The sequence below is a fragment of the Stegastes partitus genome, unplaced genomic scaffold (genome assembly GCF_000690725.1).
Source record: "Stegastes partitus isolate 25-593 unplaced genomic scaffold, Stegastes_partitus-1.0.2 Scaffold345, whole genome shotgun sequence".
NCBI classification, from domain to species: Eukaryota; Metazoa; Chordata; class Actinopteri; family Pomacentridae; genus Stegastes; species Stegastes partitus.
Window position 1 is genome coordinate 115,363 of NW_007578076.1, and position 16,500 is coordinate 131,862.

At 41.8% G+C, this 16,500-nt stretch overlaps 1 protein-coding gene across 1 annotated transcript; it reads right to left on the reverse strand.

The window, feature by feature from the left end:
* Positions 1-3,903: 3,903 nt before the first annotated feature.
* Positions 3,904-14,626, reverse strand: pnpla4 (patatin-like phospholipase domain containing 4). Its single transcript, XM_008284093.1, has 7 exons — positions 14,475-14,626; positions 11,972-12,160; positions 11,069-11,163; positions 9,851-9,986; positions 9,435-9,500; positions 7,272-7,424; positions 3,904-4,123 (listed from the first exon to the last, which is right to left on the reverse strand). The coding sequence occupies exons 2-7, from the start codon at positions 12,149-12,151 to the stop codon at positions 3,992-3,994; spliced, it is 762 nt and encodes a 253-aa protein (XP_008282315.1). The 5' UTR covers positions 12,152-12,160; positions 14,475-14,626; the 3' UTR covers positions 3,904-3,991.
* Positions 14,627-16,500: the final 1,874 nt, after the last annotated feature.

The following is a 16,500-nucleotide window of genomic DNA, read 5'->3' on the forward strand; positions in this document are numbered from 1 at the left end:
ACTGAACAAGCCTCTTGGATGAGAGATGAAACAGAAGTCCAGTTACCTTCTACAGAGGCACTTATTATAATGAAATTAGTGTTTTTGTTGAAGAATAAACCTAATTTTCTACCTAAACCCCCAGCAATCAAAGGTTTGCTTTTGCAGTTTGGGAGCTATTTGTGTGTTGTTTTGAGTGGAAGCAGCCATCATACCTGCTGGACGGATCTCCCAGCAGCACTGTTCCTCAGCAGAAATCTAAAATGGTTACAAGCCACAATCATATTTCCCAAAATGAGTTAAGATGTGGACGGAATCGCAGCACATCAACGCGTGTGACTTGCATACAAAGCAGACCTGAGAGGGTTTTGTTCGGTCCGTCCTCTGTGGACTGTTGTAGAATCACTTCACGCTGCTTTCATTTAGGACTGGAGAACAGTGCAGCTCGCAGATGACAAATGTTCACTTCCATGAACTGACATTCTCCGCTTTTCAGTGGATCTGAACCTGCTTATCACAGTCGTAACACATTGCGGGAGTCTACAGTTTTTCAGTACCGTACACTGAAGTCAACAGCTGAATAATTACACTAACAAATGAGCTGCTTTAGCTGGCCTGTGTCCAGACAGCGGGCCCCTTCAGTGTTTCATTACTGAGAGTGAATTTTCCAACACGACAAGCTGGAACATAATGTAGAAAAAAAAAAAAAACACAAGCGGGGGAATCTTCGCCCCGGGTGGAAACTGTAATTTAAGGGAAGCCTTAATTGAGCCTCATTACCAGAAGCTGCAGGTGGGCTTACATAATACCAGTGGGGAGACACTGGTGGGCACATCTCTCTGTGAGTTCTTCTTGCTTTACATGCTTAAGACATTTTTGATCTTTATAAATGTTAATGATGTATTTTCTTGATACTTCACACCATCATTTGATTGATTCAACAACATAATACATAACCCTTTCTGAAACACTTTCTTGCCCTCTCATCACATTATTTAATATCATTTGACATGTCATTGATTTTGCAAACTGTATCTGTAATAGATTCAAACAAATATTTTTAATTGTTCAGCCACAACACAGCTTAATGTCTGGTAAACAGCATATAACTTGAATCTTGCAGATTTTGAAAAAAGAAAAACGTCTCTGGGTGGAACTTTGATTGATGCAGCCGCTGCTTGAGGCAGACTTGCACACTTTTAAACCTAAAATGAAGCCGTGACAGTTCCTATCATATTCATGAACACGCACTTCATCTATTATGAATGTCATTCTGTCATCAGATCTGCAGTGTTTAAATGTGACAAACAACACAGTCACCATAGATCAGAGCAGATAGGAGACCTTAAAATATCCCATCAGCCAGAAGTGTTGGAACAGTCGGTTTTATTTTCTAATCTATGTCACATTAAAATGAGACTTTCAAAAGAATAAATGCAGTTAAAAACGTAAACCTTGTAGTTTTTTGGCTTTAAGATGCTCCGAGCTTCTGACAGACAGCAGAGCTCGTTTATCAAACCACAGTCAGGTACAATGCATTGGACAGGACCTTCCATCCATTACTTTGTATTTCACAAACTGCAAAAAGAATTTGAATTAAAAGTAAGTCCAACATGAATTAAAGCTGCAAGCGGCATTGGTCGGGTCCTCGCTTCTCGCGGGAGTGCGACTGAGACAGTCGGTGTGCGTCCCGACCTGCTACACCTGCCCACTGAATCTTGTAGGTGTAGATGAAACGGCCTTCCGACGGCACTCCGTTGAATGCCGAAAACACCAACAATATGGGCACAATGGCCATTAATGCAAACTGCCCGGGCTGCCATTTCCACACCGTCAGACTTTTGCAGAACGTTTTAATAACTTTTAATCACAACGTCGCACAGTTTGTGCTGGCCAAACTCCAACTGTGTACGATGTTCCTCCTAGGAGGAGATAGATTTTGAAAATGGCCATCAACGGCCAAAAATGAGTGAAAATCGCAAAATTCTGACCGTTTTTTCAAAATGGCCGACGTCCTGTTGGGTTCAGGGCTTGGCGCCAATTGACTTTTTTGTGCGTCCCGACCTGCTACACATCCCATGAATTACTACTGTTCAGACACGTCCAAAATCATTCATACGTTGCCAAATTTTAATTTCTAAGGTGTTTTTATTTGACCAATGGGCCTCTTCTGGCTGTCGATGACAGAAACCGTAAGACATTGTGTTAGAGTGAATATATCTGAACTACTTGTACAACTATTTTTAAATTTTGACTAAAAATGCCATGTGCAAAAAGATTCATATTCCTTGAAAGCAGCTTCTACATAATTTCACATTTTCCTGCTAATTTCTGCCACGTTCTAAAACATTATAATAAACTGAAAACAGCTGATTCAGTGGTTTTCCAGTCAGTTGCAAGCCATGGCTAAAACGAAAGAGTTTTAGTGAGCTTGTTATGAGGGTCCATCACCGAGAGAGAGTTGCGCACTGTGGCTGCTCTCCAGACAGGAAAAGGCTATAAAGTCACATGCAAGTGTTTCCAAGTGTCAGCGACCGCAGTGCAAAGCATCAGCAAGAGTTCAACACTGTGAGAAATCTCTTTAAACTCTGGCTCGTTGCTGTTTCTCTTAACCAGTCACAGTTGTCTTGGATGGAGATGAGCCAAGGACGCTGTGACTGTGCAAAATGGTGATGAAGGGGAACTTGTTTTGGTGGGACAGTTTCATCCACGGAGACAACAACTTTCTCTTTACAATAGATAATTCCCTGCTAAAGACAACACCACAGAAAACAAACAGCTACCTTCTTTGGCTAGAGGGTTCTTCATTATTGGTACCAATAAAACAAGACTTTTTAATACCATTTGTTTTTCCCACCCTCATTAGCTCAGTGCAGATAATATGCCATGCTTAAAAACACAACTTTTCAATAACCAGCCGGCAAGCACACAAGAACAACCCTGCTATACAGACAATGTTGTAGATTTTTTCCATCTAGTTGATCAAAATCCAAAAGTTGGAATAAAAAAAAACAAAACAAAACAAAGAAAGCAAGATCACAAAGTAAGTGTCCTGCAAATCTGAAGAGTAAAAATACATTGAAATGTGTATTACCAACACCATTAACACAATATCTGTCTTTTTTTCTCTTGTTTATATCATTTCCAGTCAAAAGAAGTATTCTGGGCAGAAAAAAAAAATCCCTATATATCAAAAATCTGGCATTTAGTATGAATAATTTCGAGCGTAACTGCATTTTATCTGACTGTGTGCTATAGCAAAGCCAAATAAATCTACCAAACCCCTCCAGGTGAAACTCTCCTCAGCGAGGCAGCAGGTTGTACGTCTCCACAGAACGTGTCCTGAGGGAGGAGCTGCTCTCGCACACCAGTTCAACTGGCTGAAAACTGATGGAAAACCTGCTCACGTCTCCAGACGCTGGAGGAAATCAAACAGTAACCCAGCAGCGGAGAAGCCCGGCGGAAACATACGGCACATCAAAGATGATGCTCCTTCCTCGCGGCCCTGAGGGAGCTCCCAACATCCATGACGGCAGCATGGACTTCCTGTGAAGTGGGTAATGGATATCCAATATTTTTTTTTTTCCTCACTGCTTCCAGCTGGGGGAAATTAAATGCCTCCTTGGAAAATTGATGATGAGTCCATGTTCACATGAGGGCCTTTCATCATGTTCAGCTGCTGTCATATAGAGGAAAAGAGCCAGAATGTGTATGTGATAAAACTTATCTGACTGAAGCTCACAATGACACACACCATCTTTCATGCCCAGCTTTACAAATATCCACTCAGGCCTTGATGCTGGAAAAAAAAAAAGAGACATCTTTGGGATTTTGCCAACACAGGTGATATTTACAGATCAGTCCGTCCACACAGAGCTGCGGGATCAATGTGTTTGAAGGTTCTCATGAAAAGCAGTCCATGGGTTCATTTTTAAAAGTTTTATTAAAAATAAATACAGTAAAATACAGAAAATTCAATCATGATGGTGTCAGTTGTTTTCACGAGGGGATGTCAGCTCATCCAGGCCTCTTTTTTTAGGAATCTCACAGCGTCAGCAAAACCGTCTTCACACAAGGAGTGCATGGTGCCGCTGGATGGAGGGAACAGAGCCTGGTTCAGACGTTTGATGTTCTCCACGGAGAACTGAGGGAACCAAGGAAAACACTGTGTTTACATCAAGAAAGCTGGTGAGAGAAAGTGAAGCATAACTCCAAACTACTGTTTCTAAAGACAATGAATAGCATACATGGAGAAATTACTGTTTGTAGCAGAGGTTCTTGACTATTTTTACATTATAAATACAATCAGACACACACAGGAAGAGATACTTTGGTACCGACTTGATACCAAAAATCTGAAAACGTGAAGGAAATGCAGGTTAGAAAAACTGCTGGTAGGGGAAAATGGGGGGTGTTTCAATGATAAACGCTGTCAACTTGAACATGTGTTACCAAGCTCTTGCATCCAAAAGTACAGAGCTTCACTCCGTTTTTACTACTGTTGTGATCACAGCGGATTTTTTTATTTTTTTTTTTATGCAGAGACTCGCTGCTGTTTCGCTCCGTAGTGCAGCGACTGTCCTGAGGGAAAGTTCTGCAGCAGGTGTTCCAGCTACACAGTGAGATCTGAGTTCAAACCAGACTTTACAAAAGCCTTTTTTTCAGGCATGAAGTGACAAGTTAAAATTGGCCAGGTGGACAGATTCTACTCCCTCCACCGCCTCCACTTATTTATCGAAGGAGGTTGCACATCCATCCTTCGAGCTGGTGACAAAACCGCCGCAGTTGTGGAAAAAATAAAGTGGAAGAAGAGAGTCGCTGACATGGTTCCCTCAGCTTACAGGTTTCCTTCATGTGAGCAACCTGTCTGTGGATGCAGTGAAGGAAGGAGGTTCCTCTCACTTCGTTGCACTGAGCCAGGAACTTATCCTGTTTGAACACTGATGCTTGGGACTGGCTGAGTGATTCTTTTTCCCCAGCTGCAACCGCTTCAAGTGCTCTTACTGGCAAAGGAGAGTTTTGGCGGATTCATTCACAGTAGTATTCTGAACCCACATCTGAGGACAGGGACATTTTGCTTCCCTATGTAGGTTATCATTCTCCACACTGACTGCAATAAAGACAATAGCTGTCACAAGAACCAGGAGTAAAACTCTGAAAACGTGGCTGTGGTTGTTTTCTGTGCAACCAAAAGTAGCGCTGGAGATCAAAGTTGCTCCAGAATGGTGTCGGTAAGTAAAGGTGGAGACTTGTGGGGGGAAAAACTCCTCAAAAGTCATGTATGAAGATATTTAATGTTTGACTCAGTGATTGGTTATAGATGACTTAAAGCCAGAATGCAGTCGATGTGTTACATGTCAGCTCTGCTAGGGCAAAGGGAAGCGATAAAACCAGATGTTCTTGGTTTGGTCGAGCAGGTTATTGTTTAGCGACATAATGAACAAAAGAAAAAGGCGGTAACACTGCAAAGACAACAGGGCTGGTGGGTGTTGTTTAACTAGTCAAAGCAAGAATAACAAAGGAAAGCCAAAAAGAAGACGAGGTAGCAACTCCCCAGCACAACACAAAACAAGTAACTCCTAACTCAACTACAAAGGAGCTACGTAACAAGCCGCTCTGAGAGTTTGGCTGCAGATTTAAAGCCTGGTGTGTTGATTGCTACAGTCTGATTGGTGGAGGGAATCAGGTGGTCCAATCAGGCAGGACAGTAGGCGGGGAGAAGGAGCTCCAGGCCAATCATCCATGATGAAGGACAGCTGGGGTCTGGAGCTGCTCTTCAGCCAGCTGTAATCAAAAGTCTACACAAACCATCTCCCCACATAGAGGCCACAAAGGATCCACTGTATCGACATTTACTGGGGACTATTTTCATCTGCAGATTCATCCATTTTTATTGCTCTAGAAATTATTTTAAGATGGTGTATAATGATGTGGTGATCTCTATTATATTTAACCAACAAATGCACAGTCAAACTAACAATGTATCCCAAGTATTGTCTAACTATCTGAATGCCTTCATGGGTTTGTAATTTGGGTTTAAAGAACTACACAACTCAAAAACACTGATATATGGAAATGATGAAATGCAAATACAAGGCTCAAATGTACGAATATAACAATAACAGAAACTTGGTAGTCAGTACTGATACCACAGCAAAAAATATGAATGTATTTCATCATCAACTCCAACATTTAGAAAAAAAAAACTCTGGATGAAGCTTTTAAGTAATTTGGAAAAGTTAGAGGTGTTTCCTCCATTTGCTTTGAATCAAACATGTCTGCATGAATTTTGTTTCTGTTTTCCAGAAGTTGTGGCAGATTTTTTGGTCCACCTGCGTTTGCTGACACCATCTCCAGTCGGCTCCCTGGACTGCTTTTAGTAGTAGAAAAAAAAAAGTGTTTTCAGACCTTTGGCACCAACTTGGTACTGAAATATCCCTACTCTTTAGTGCAGTCAGTCAGTGTAGCGGGTATAGAAAACCTCTGTGAAAGAATGGTTCAAAACTGTCCTGCCTGACCAGTAAAGCTGCTGCAGCTCCAGTGTCAAGATTCAGTATTCAAACTGGGTAAGTTGCTGGCTCAGTGCAACGAGGTGAGAGGAGCCTTCTGTACTGCATCCACAGACAAAATTCTTTAGGCTGTGACACCAATCCGTCTCCCATTTTTCTTCTCAAAACCTCCGTTTTTTAAATAAACGCAGCAGCTTTGTCACCGTCTACCAGGATTCTTGAATCCACCTCACTGTGTGGCTGGAACACCTGCCGCAGAACTTCCCCTCAGGACAGTCGCTGCGCTTCAGACTGAAACAGCGGCGAGTCTGCAAACCACTGAATGCTTGCTGATGGAGTGTACAGTGCATCATCGCAGTGTTCAGGTTGACAGCCTTTATCCTTGCAATAACTCCATCTTTTCCCTTTTTCCATCAAGAGCAGTGTTCCAGATAGCTACCTAGTCAACAGTTAGCCGAGCAGCCCGCGTCGTGGTGTTGATCGATTGAAAGCAGCTGGAGCGACACTGATGTGATGTGTCACAATAGATCACAATTTCCAGCGGCTCAAAGCTACCATTAAAAATTGAGTGCAGTGGTGTGTTTGTTTTATTGTACAACATAGCGCAAGTGGCGTTTATGTGAGGGAGTTACAGTTTTCATCAGTTATTAATCATCTTCTTCAATCTTTTGGCAGATGCTTTGGCAAGGTGTTATGGATCGTACAAGCGTTTTTCAAAACACACCCAGAACTCTCAGGTGTGTCAGATTTCCCATTTCAGACCAGTTTATTGACGGCACTCACCATTATGTTCATGTTGGCCAGTCGTAGCTGAGTGCTGAAGCGCCCCCTGTGGACAGGACACACATCCTGCAGTCCGGCAAACGGAGACACGGTGACGGTTCGTCCCTCGGGGAGGATTGGCAGGCTGTCAGTGAAGCCTCCATCAATCCATTTCTAATGAAACACAGAAAATGTTTAAAGACTGCCAGTCCTCCGGGTCAAAAGACGTCGAAGAAAAAGGTTTTTGCTATTTTTAGATTTTGAGAACTTTCGCTGTTTGCTTTTAGGGACAATCCAGCGCACAAGTAAAGCCGTGTGTTCTTGTCATTAAACACATAAAAGGTCAGCGGAAGAGTGGGTGAGGACATGAACTCAACAAATTTCATTTCCTCCCACAGAATGATTCCAAATTGGTACTTTCCACAGTAGATATTCTGACTTGCTTGCAGGGAAATTGCAGGTGTTTTTAATAACAGTGCCCTCGTAGTCCATAGTAGTGTAAGAACCAGCAGGACTCAAACTGAATGAATCCAACCGTGAGTCGTGGATGTAAAGAGGCCTAAGAACCTTTTAGGAATGTATCTTGCCATTTTGAGAAACCATATTTAAAGTAATCAGTCACTAGAGCTACAACCAGTGGTTCCAATAATCAAATAATCAGTCTGAGTCATTTTTTAAAGAATCAAAATCCTTTGATTCCATCTTCTAAAGTGTGAATATATTTTCATTTCCTTACTCCTTTTTGAATATAAAAAATATCTTTGGCTTGTGGACAAAACTGGATATGCATAGTTTTGGATATTAAAAAACAGTTTTTCACAACTGTATTTGCCTTTTATAGCCCGAACAGCTAATCATCTAATAAAGCAGACAATAAACAATGAAAACCATCAGTAGTTGCAGCCCTATCCACCACCACATTAAACCATCTGTCCAGTTATGTGTCCGCCCTTCTTGTTCTGCCAATAAAATCGATAAGAGAGAAATTTCTAAACATGAAACTGTACTTCAGAATTTCCCCAGACTGATACTGTAAAAAGTGCTTTTGCATGTGTTGTCTGACTTTCTCTCCAGTGACAGCAAACACATCCCAAACGTTCAGTAGCTATTCTGCTTCTTAATGCATGTTACAGTTGACTGAAGTGACCTCACTGCAGTTATAGCACAACTTTCTATGATTGCAGCAATGGTCTGCCACTTCTCTCACACCAGGAGAGATTCATTTTCCACAACAAAAAGCCATTTTCACCTGCAGGTACTTGCAGGACATTTTAGGGAAACCTGAACCTTTGTGTCTTCCGACTGCAGAAACCTGTAGATCCTCTTTTTGGGTCTTTTTTTTGGGGGGGGAGTACTTGGAGAGTAGGGCTGGTCCGAATAGCAATTCTTGATCTCCGGACATTCGGCCCCAATTAATGACGATATATCCCAAATATTCGTGGGTGCCGCGCGACGGTGGCGGGTGTGTACTATGTCCGACGAGGCGGGAAGTGCGCTAAGGCTCAGACGGGCCGGAGTGGACGTGACGCACAGGCCACATTGGGCTACTAAGACCAGTTTCTGTGTTTAGTTTAGTGGTGACGGCATTGTTTCCGCCACGGCTGCAGAATTCAAGTTTGATATCCTGATTCCAGCACAGCGAACGAATAGTCGGCTATTCGTGTCCAGCTCTATTGGAGAGGACAACATGAACCATTTTTTCTCCATCCTTGTTGGGTAACACTCTCTCCAGCAACGTCATCAACAGCTAAAGTTATTAAAGAGTTAACATGACAGTCGAAGGTGTCCGATCTTACAAAACAATGGCGGCAGAGAGACCAAGAGGGCTGGTTAGGAGGGCCTTCCAGTAAATGTTTGCTCATGCTTTGTTCCTGCAGTGGAAAGCTGGTTTAGTAACTCTAACCATCTGCCCCTCAAACAACTGAAATCAAGAACTGTTAAGAGCCAGAATCCAAAAGTAGAGTCGGAGTAGGAATTGTAGACAAACCCTTCTGCTACAAGCACATAGTTGACTGGTCATCTTGACTATTATTACTAACATGACTAAGTTAGCTGCTGTATGGGAGAACTGATGGAATTAGAGGTGCTGTGGAGTAGTTAGGGTGCAAACCACATTGGAGCAAAAGCCTTCAAGCAGTGAGTACCTATCAGTGAATCTACCCAGCACAGTGACCAAACCCTTACCTGTCCTTTGAACTCCACTGGTTTGAGTCCAGCATAGACCGGCACAAAGCTGCTGGCTAGAAGAGCCTGGAGAAGTCACAAACAGGGCCGCAGTTAGTAAAACTCATTCAATCAGCCACATGAAACAAACGATAAATCAGCAGGAGTTCATCGTCTGCACCTAAATGTGGATTTAAATGTCAACTAAAGGACTGATGGATACAGTTTGGCTCTCACATGCGACTACGCCATCACTGACATGCAGCACGCAGACGTTCATTTAATAAGTCTTGTGTCACTTTAGGGTCAAAGCAGTAAAAAAAAAACAAACAGTAAGCTACAGACTGGAGGAAAACAAGGACGTAAAACAATCATAAACATTTATGATAGAGTTTTAAACTGAAAGTATCAGCTTTATGTGTAGAGGGAGGGGGTACCTTTATGAGCTCCTCCCTGGAGGTAAACCGCGATACGATGTGGTTCTTGCCACTTTCGGAGTGTGTTATTGAGACGTGGAGGCGGTCAGCGGCCAGACTGTGAGCCTCTCTGGGCAGAATCTCTTCTATTCCCTCCCTGGAGAGTTTCCACACACAGATGCTCATTTGTCAGGGATTTATTAATAATATCCCCACAGGGCGCAATAAACACAGCGTTGTATACAGCAACATGTAATTATTACACAAGCTGTTGGATATATACCGACTCACCAAAGCATACTAATGAAGGATGTAACAATGTAGTCAGCTCACAGTCTGATTTAATTGGCGTCGAACGGAAACATTGCAAATGAATGTTTTTTTTTTTTTTGTGAGTGCAAAATCTCTACATTCACGGAATTAATCAGACATATACAAATGCCTTGTTAAGAATGTCCTCATGAAGATAAAAATAAATATATGAACTACTTTGCATATCAGCAGAAGGTATGTCTTCTTCTCTCTGTCTTCTCTTTCTTCTTATATTTTGTTCATGTTCACTCAAGGTCAGCTGCAAATAATCATTAAATATCTATGGACAAAGCATCAATATAGTATTCAAAAATAAAGGCTGCATTGAAAATAGAGGAACAAAGGTAGAAACAGAATGCAACAAAAGTGAATATATCTGTAATGTGGGATGCACAAGTTGGAAAAACTGTGATCATTGAAACTAAACTGAGACTCTCAACAAGCCTAAGTGCACGAAAATGGTTATGAAACAACTTGTGAACAGTAGAACTGTCTCAGTTTTCATCTATAGGTTGTGTCTATCTGCATGTCTGCATCATGAATCTCAAAATTTGATTGCAAGACTTCACAAAGAGGAAGCAGGAGTGCATTTTAGCCTGTTAATCTGATTCATGCTTGGACTTTAGAGGGACGCATTGCTGCAGTTTAGTGATCATAATGCAAATAGTTTTGCAGGTATTCCGATATTGTGATGCTACCAAAAAAAAAAGGTTTGTGGATCTTCACGTTATAACAATTCATTCGGAGTGCAGGCACAAACACATCCATGCAACTTGATGGAAATACATTCAAAAGTTGCTGAGATATTTTGGTTTTACATCTTCCGATCTTCTCCTGTGATTTCCTATAAAATCAGATAATTTACTCTATTTATGACACAACACAGACGGATGCTCAGGTCTACATGAGTAATTACAGAGCGATTACCGTAGCGTGAGCATGAAATCGTATCCTGGTGTGACGGCACCGAACCGCTGTCGCCTCACGCTGTCAGCAAACTTGTAGGTGAAGTCTTTACAGTGCTGGAAGAAGGAAACAAACATTGGGATGGTTAACAATATCACAGCAATATAATCACGCCCCACACACGACTGAAACTGCTTCACGTTTGTGTGTGTGGAACGACTGGTGATCTGTTCCAGTACGACCCACATCTGCAAATGTAGGTGACTGATTTAAATCAGTGGATAATATAGAGAACGAGAGAAAAAGAAGTGTCGTCTTGAAGTGTTAATCATGATACACTGAAAGAAACAACACCAATGAAACAATGAACATGGTGATGACTTGTATAGTTTCTTTCCCACGAATTAAAACACCACAATAGTACGTTTAATCTTCACATCAGCACACACACTCAACTAAATCTTTTCAGTTTTGTGAATTTCCATTTCCATAATCTCTAGTAGCTGCCCTTGACTCTGCCTTTCTAGACATATACACCAGAATCTGGATAACTGAAGATCTCCACGAATATATTTTCATGAATGTGTGATTCTGAAAAAAAGTTATTCAAATATTAGGATTTTTGCATGTTACTTCACACACTTTTAGGAAACTGTGGGTTATGCTGCGATGTCAAATTTTTGATGCTAAATATCCCAGAAAAGAAAGTCTCTAATTCTGCACTCACAATTTACATAACTGTCAGTACTACAGCAGAAGAAATAATCACTGAGACAGTGATACATTATTAAAATGTCTATTTCTACTTTACTCAGGGACCTCGAACACCCCAGAGGGTTCCTCCAACCATCCTTTGTTAACCCCTGCTCTGCTGCACTACCACGTTTAAAGTCTGTGCACTGAACGAGGAGGCGTACACGTCACCTCTAACTTGTCAGGAGCCGTGATCATTACAGCGGCCACCAAGGCGCCGGCCGAAGCCCCTGCACAGGCCCTGAGGGAGCCCAGCAGCTTATCCCCGTGGCGGAGAAAGGCCCCCATGGCACCCAGGTGGTAAATCCCCAGGAAGCCACACGCGGCGAAGGACAGGTTCAGGACGGTCATCCTGAACACCTGCACGGACAGGATACGATGACAAGAACACGGTAAAAGTTAGCAGCGAAACATATTAGGCAGTGTTGAGTAGTGATAGTGGAGTCATATATGTTTGTACTGATCACCATGTTGAACTGAGACACCAAACTGAAACACTTACTCATAAAACCAGGAAATATCAGGGTGATTAAAAACATTATTTTGAGGAGTTACAGACGGCCCAAATTCTTCAACATTAGAGTTGAAGGAGCATAACCCTTGTCATTGTTTAATACACATTGTTAAAAATGTCTCAACTGATAATTTGGGAGTATGTTGGGGCAAGTGGTTAGGGCGCCTTCCAAATCGCCGCAAACGCCATCAAGCATGGAGTCCTTAATTGGGCTGCTTGCTGGCATATTTCCCATACGTGGCTACCGGGGCTTTGTGGGTCACGATATCTTTGCACTTTTATCTCTGTTGTACTGATTCAGGGAGAAATGGAGGCGCAAATATCACAGCAGACAGTTGAAATGAATGTGTAGATGTTGCAACTCTTTTGTTTTCCAGGCCTTACATGCACAGCGAGTTGTAGGTATGTAATCCACGCACTAATGTGACGGTCTGCACGTGTTTGGCAGCAGTGTGTAGACACGGATTATGCAGCTACTGCGCATTTTTGTAATGGAGTCTCACATCACAGTGTGTCTTTCAATGTGTGTCTTTTTTTTTTAACTTCTATGGATTAGACAAGTACTATAATAAGAAGAACTTCGTGTCCGTGTGTGCACATCCGCAAGCAAAATTGAATTTTTAAAATTGTGGGGGAGAAATCAGGAAGCGTGCACTTTTTTTCCCTGATATGTACGACTCCACGATTTCCAGAATCCCTACAACAGATGTAGAGCTGTACAGAGTGCTACATGTAGGGGAAATGCGTTAAAATAACCCTTTTTTTTCAGTACAAAACCCTTGCTATGGGTCCTGATCATCTCTCATATCTCTAACAGAACTGTTTTAGAATAATACTACTGAATCCTGCTATCTACACATCAAAAATTTTGCAAGTGCGCCCCAAAAATACAGCTGAATAAATCCTCCACATCATTTTCTCCCTCCTGGACGACTGCAGCTCATTATTCACTCGCCTAAACAATGCAGCAATTGCCTGTTTACAATTTATTCAAAACCCAGCAGTACGGCAGCACACAAACACTCCAGTCCTGCCTGAACTCAATTTAAGTTTGGCCTGATTACTTTTAAATCTCTTTACTTTCTGGTTGTGCTCAACATCTCAGAAGTTTGAAGCACTTATCCTGGAGCCAGACCCCTCAGCTACTGTTAAACACCCCACAGTTCAGGCTTAAAACAAAAGGGGGGGGGGCCATGCTTTTAGTGTTTTAGCCCCCAATGCTCTGGAACAAACTCCCCTCTACTGTCACAACAGCTCAGTCAGGGCCTCGTTTTGAAACAGGGCTTCAACTAACGATCACAGTCGATTATTATTCTGATTGATCGATATTTGGTTGATAACTTGTTAGCAAATGATGAAACACGTTGATCAGTGTTTCCTGAAGACAACAAAAGTCTTTTTTATCAGCACCCCAAAATTATTCACGTTTATTATATTCACATTTAAGAAAGTGGAAACAGAGAATTTCTACTTTTTTCCAATACACTAATTAATTGATTATTAGAATAGCTGGTGATTGTGTTTATAGCTAATGGATTTATTGATGAACAGATTGCAGCTTTACTGTACAATCAGGCATTTTTATGCTTTCTAGAGTCTCTGTTGTCTTCTTTAAATGTTTTTTAATTGACATTTCTAATGTTTAGTCTTTTTTGATGCTTTGTTGTTGTTTGTGTTTTGCACTTCCTCGTTTGACAGCTGCTATGAAAAGCAGCCAATCAGGAGAGAGATGCACCAACTCTGATTTAATTAGTAAAATATTACTTTTGAGTTGTTCAAAGACGACGTAACAGAAGAGGATGAACAAATCCTAACCAACACTGGGGCTATTTAACAGCTCTTTTCCTGTTATTTAATATGAAATAAACTCACGTCCAATTCACTGTTTACATGATCGACCTTTAAACATGCAGCTTCCAGCTAGCATGCGTCGGTATTAGCCTCCTAGACAACAGCTACGCTAAATTCACATAAACTTCACAATTAAACCGTTATATTTATGACTGATACGCCACATTTATGTCAGTTTCTGGAAGTTTACGAGCCCAAAACGTGTTCAGTGTTATTCCTCCGAGCTGTCTGAGTGTAAAAGCAGGCAGTGTAAGCTAGCTAGCATCACTGATTAACTTCCGTCCAGATAAAGAGAAGCAGAAAACGTACCGTGTGTCCCTCCCACTCCAGAAAATGTTTATCGCTCTCTCATTAACCTTGAATGAATCTCGTAAAACAGGTAAAGGTAAATATATGTCCGTTGTTACGGGACTCCCGGGAGCTGCTCTCACGGAGCACCGGCGTCAAGCTAACATCACTACTACCGTTCAGGATTTACAAAATAAAAGCACCACATTTATAAGGAATACGTGAAGCACTGTCATGTACTAAATGCACCTTTACTCTGTTTGCCAGACTTTTTCACCTGCAGGGGAAAAAAATACATTTGTACAATTGTATTTTTTTATATATATAAATTGTTTTAAAGGTCCCACATTGTGCTCTCACGTCCCTAAAATGTGTCTTTCAATGTGTTTATTACCTGAAACAAACTGCAGCACACCCTTGTTGACTCCCACACGCATCTAACAGTCAGAGCGAGTTATCGTGCACTCTCATCAATGTTTTCTAATGTGCTGAATAAATAGTTCTCTTAAATCATTCTTCAGGAGGCGCTCAGTGATGAGGAGACACGTGGCCTTTGGGGGTAAATTCATCTTGGATCCAAGCATCCCTAATGTATAATTGAAAGTCCCGTGTTGCAGAGAGGGAAAGATGTGCAGCGCTCCCCTCAGCCTGTGGCCTTCATCTCTAGTTCTGTAATAAAACAAAGGGTGAGGCCATTATATTTTCTATTAATCGTTTGTCCATCCCATCAGTCCAGTTGTAAACACTGCACAACACGACTGCACATCTCTTGAACTGCTCAACGTCCGATCAACTATTTATACAAGCTGTGAGGGTCGTCTATACAAGGAACCTGGGCTAGATAACATAAAAAAAGTAAATTAAGAAGCTCAAACTTGAATATGAGACGGCAGCATTGCAGTAAACTTCAAATATGACTGTTTAACTTGACTTTTTCTCTGTCTTTCCAGCAAATCTGTTTGAACAGACAAGTTTTTTTTTTTAATGGAACACATCCACTGATTGCTGTATTCCTTTTTTTGATGTTAGTTAAAATACTGCTCTGTGACGGCCTGTCTGACGGCTGTGTCAGCGGGATGATGGAGGGTGATGGGGTCGTGACCGCTGTGTTGTGGAGCACCGCGCATGCTGCTCCAAACACACGCTCAGGAGACATTCTCAGGCCACAGAGGCAGTTAAACGACGACTTGACGACCCCAAAGGTCATTTCAATCCCGACCTCGCATTCGCCCAGGGCCATGTTGAATCGGTTTGTCGTCTGTGGGAGAGAATGGAGGTCATCAAGGAACACGTGGAATGGTATCACCCTGCATAGCATCCAAGAAAAACACCTTTGCTTGATCTTCAGTGCAAAACTAAGCTTTGCTGGAGAACACGAAAGCAAACCTGATGAATATTAGGAGCACATTCCTTGAGATTAAGTATCAAATGGGAGAAACTACCACAGTGAATGCATAGTCCTGACAGTGAAGCATGGAGGTGGGATTGTGATGATGTGGGGTTGTATGAGTGAAAAGGATAACATCCATAAATGGCGCTATGACTCCTTGTGGATATACCAAAACACTGACTGACAAAATGAGTGCCACTCTGCAGAGACTTGGCAGAGGAGGAATATTTCAGCACGATAACCATCCAAAGCACACAGCATGTCGCCTGACTTGAATCCTTTTGAACACCTTTGGGGTATTGTGAAGGGAAACATAGAGCAACACAACCCCTCCAGCGAAGAGAAGCTGGAAAAAGAAAAAGAGAATAGTCTCTGAAGAATGACAGAACATCTCACCAGAAAGCTGGTATCCTGCATGCTGAGGAGGGCTGAGTCGGCCATCAAAACTGAAGAAATGCGAGGCATCAAAAATGACAAAATATTTGGATCTCAGGAATAAAAGGCACACAGATTTTTTTTTTTTACTGTTACTACTGTGGGGCCTGTATTTTGAATGGAGTGAATTCACACTGTTAGTTTTTCATTCCACAAAGGAGCAAATGTCCTACTGTTGTGTAGCTTGAAATGAAATATTTTATAAAATGGCTTGTTTTTACA

Bases quoted from the DNA above. Each gene is read 5' to 3' on its own strand.
- pnpla4 (XM_008284093.1), bottom strand. From the start codon at position 12,151: ATGACCGTCCTGAACCTGTCCTTCGCCGCGTGTGGCTTCCTGGGGATT. The intron at 9,987-11,068 runs GTAATCGCTCTG...GAAACTCTCCAG, and splicing joins GATTTCATGCTCACGCTACG to GGAGGGAATAGAAGAGATTC. The intron at 4,124-7,271 runs GTGAGTGCCGTC...TGGTTCCCTCAG, and splicing joins TGGCCAACATGAACATAATG to TTCTCCGTGGAGAACATCAA.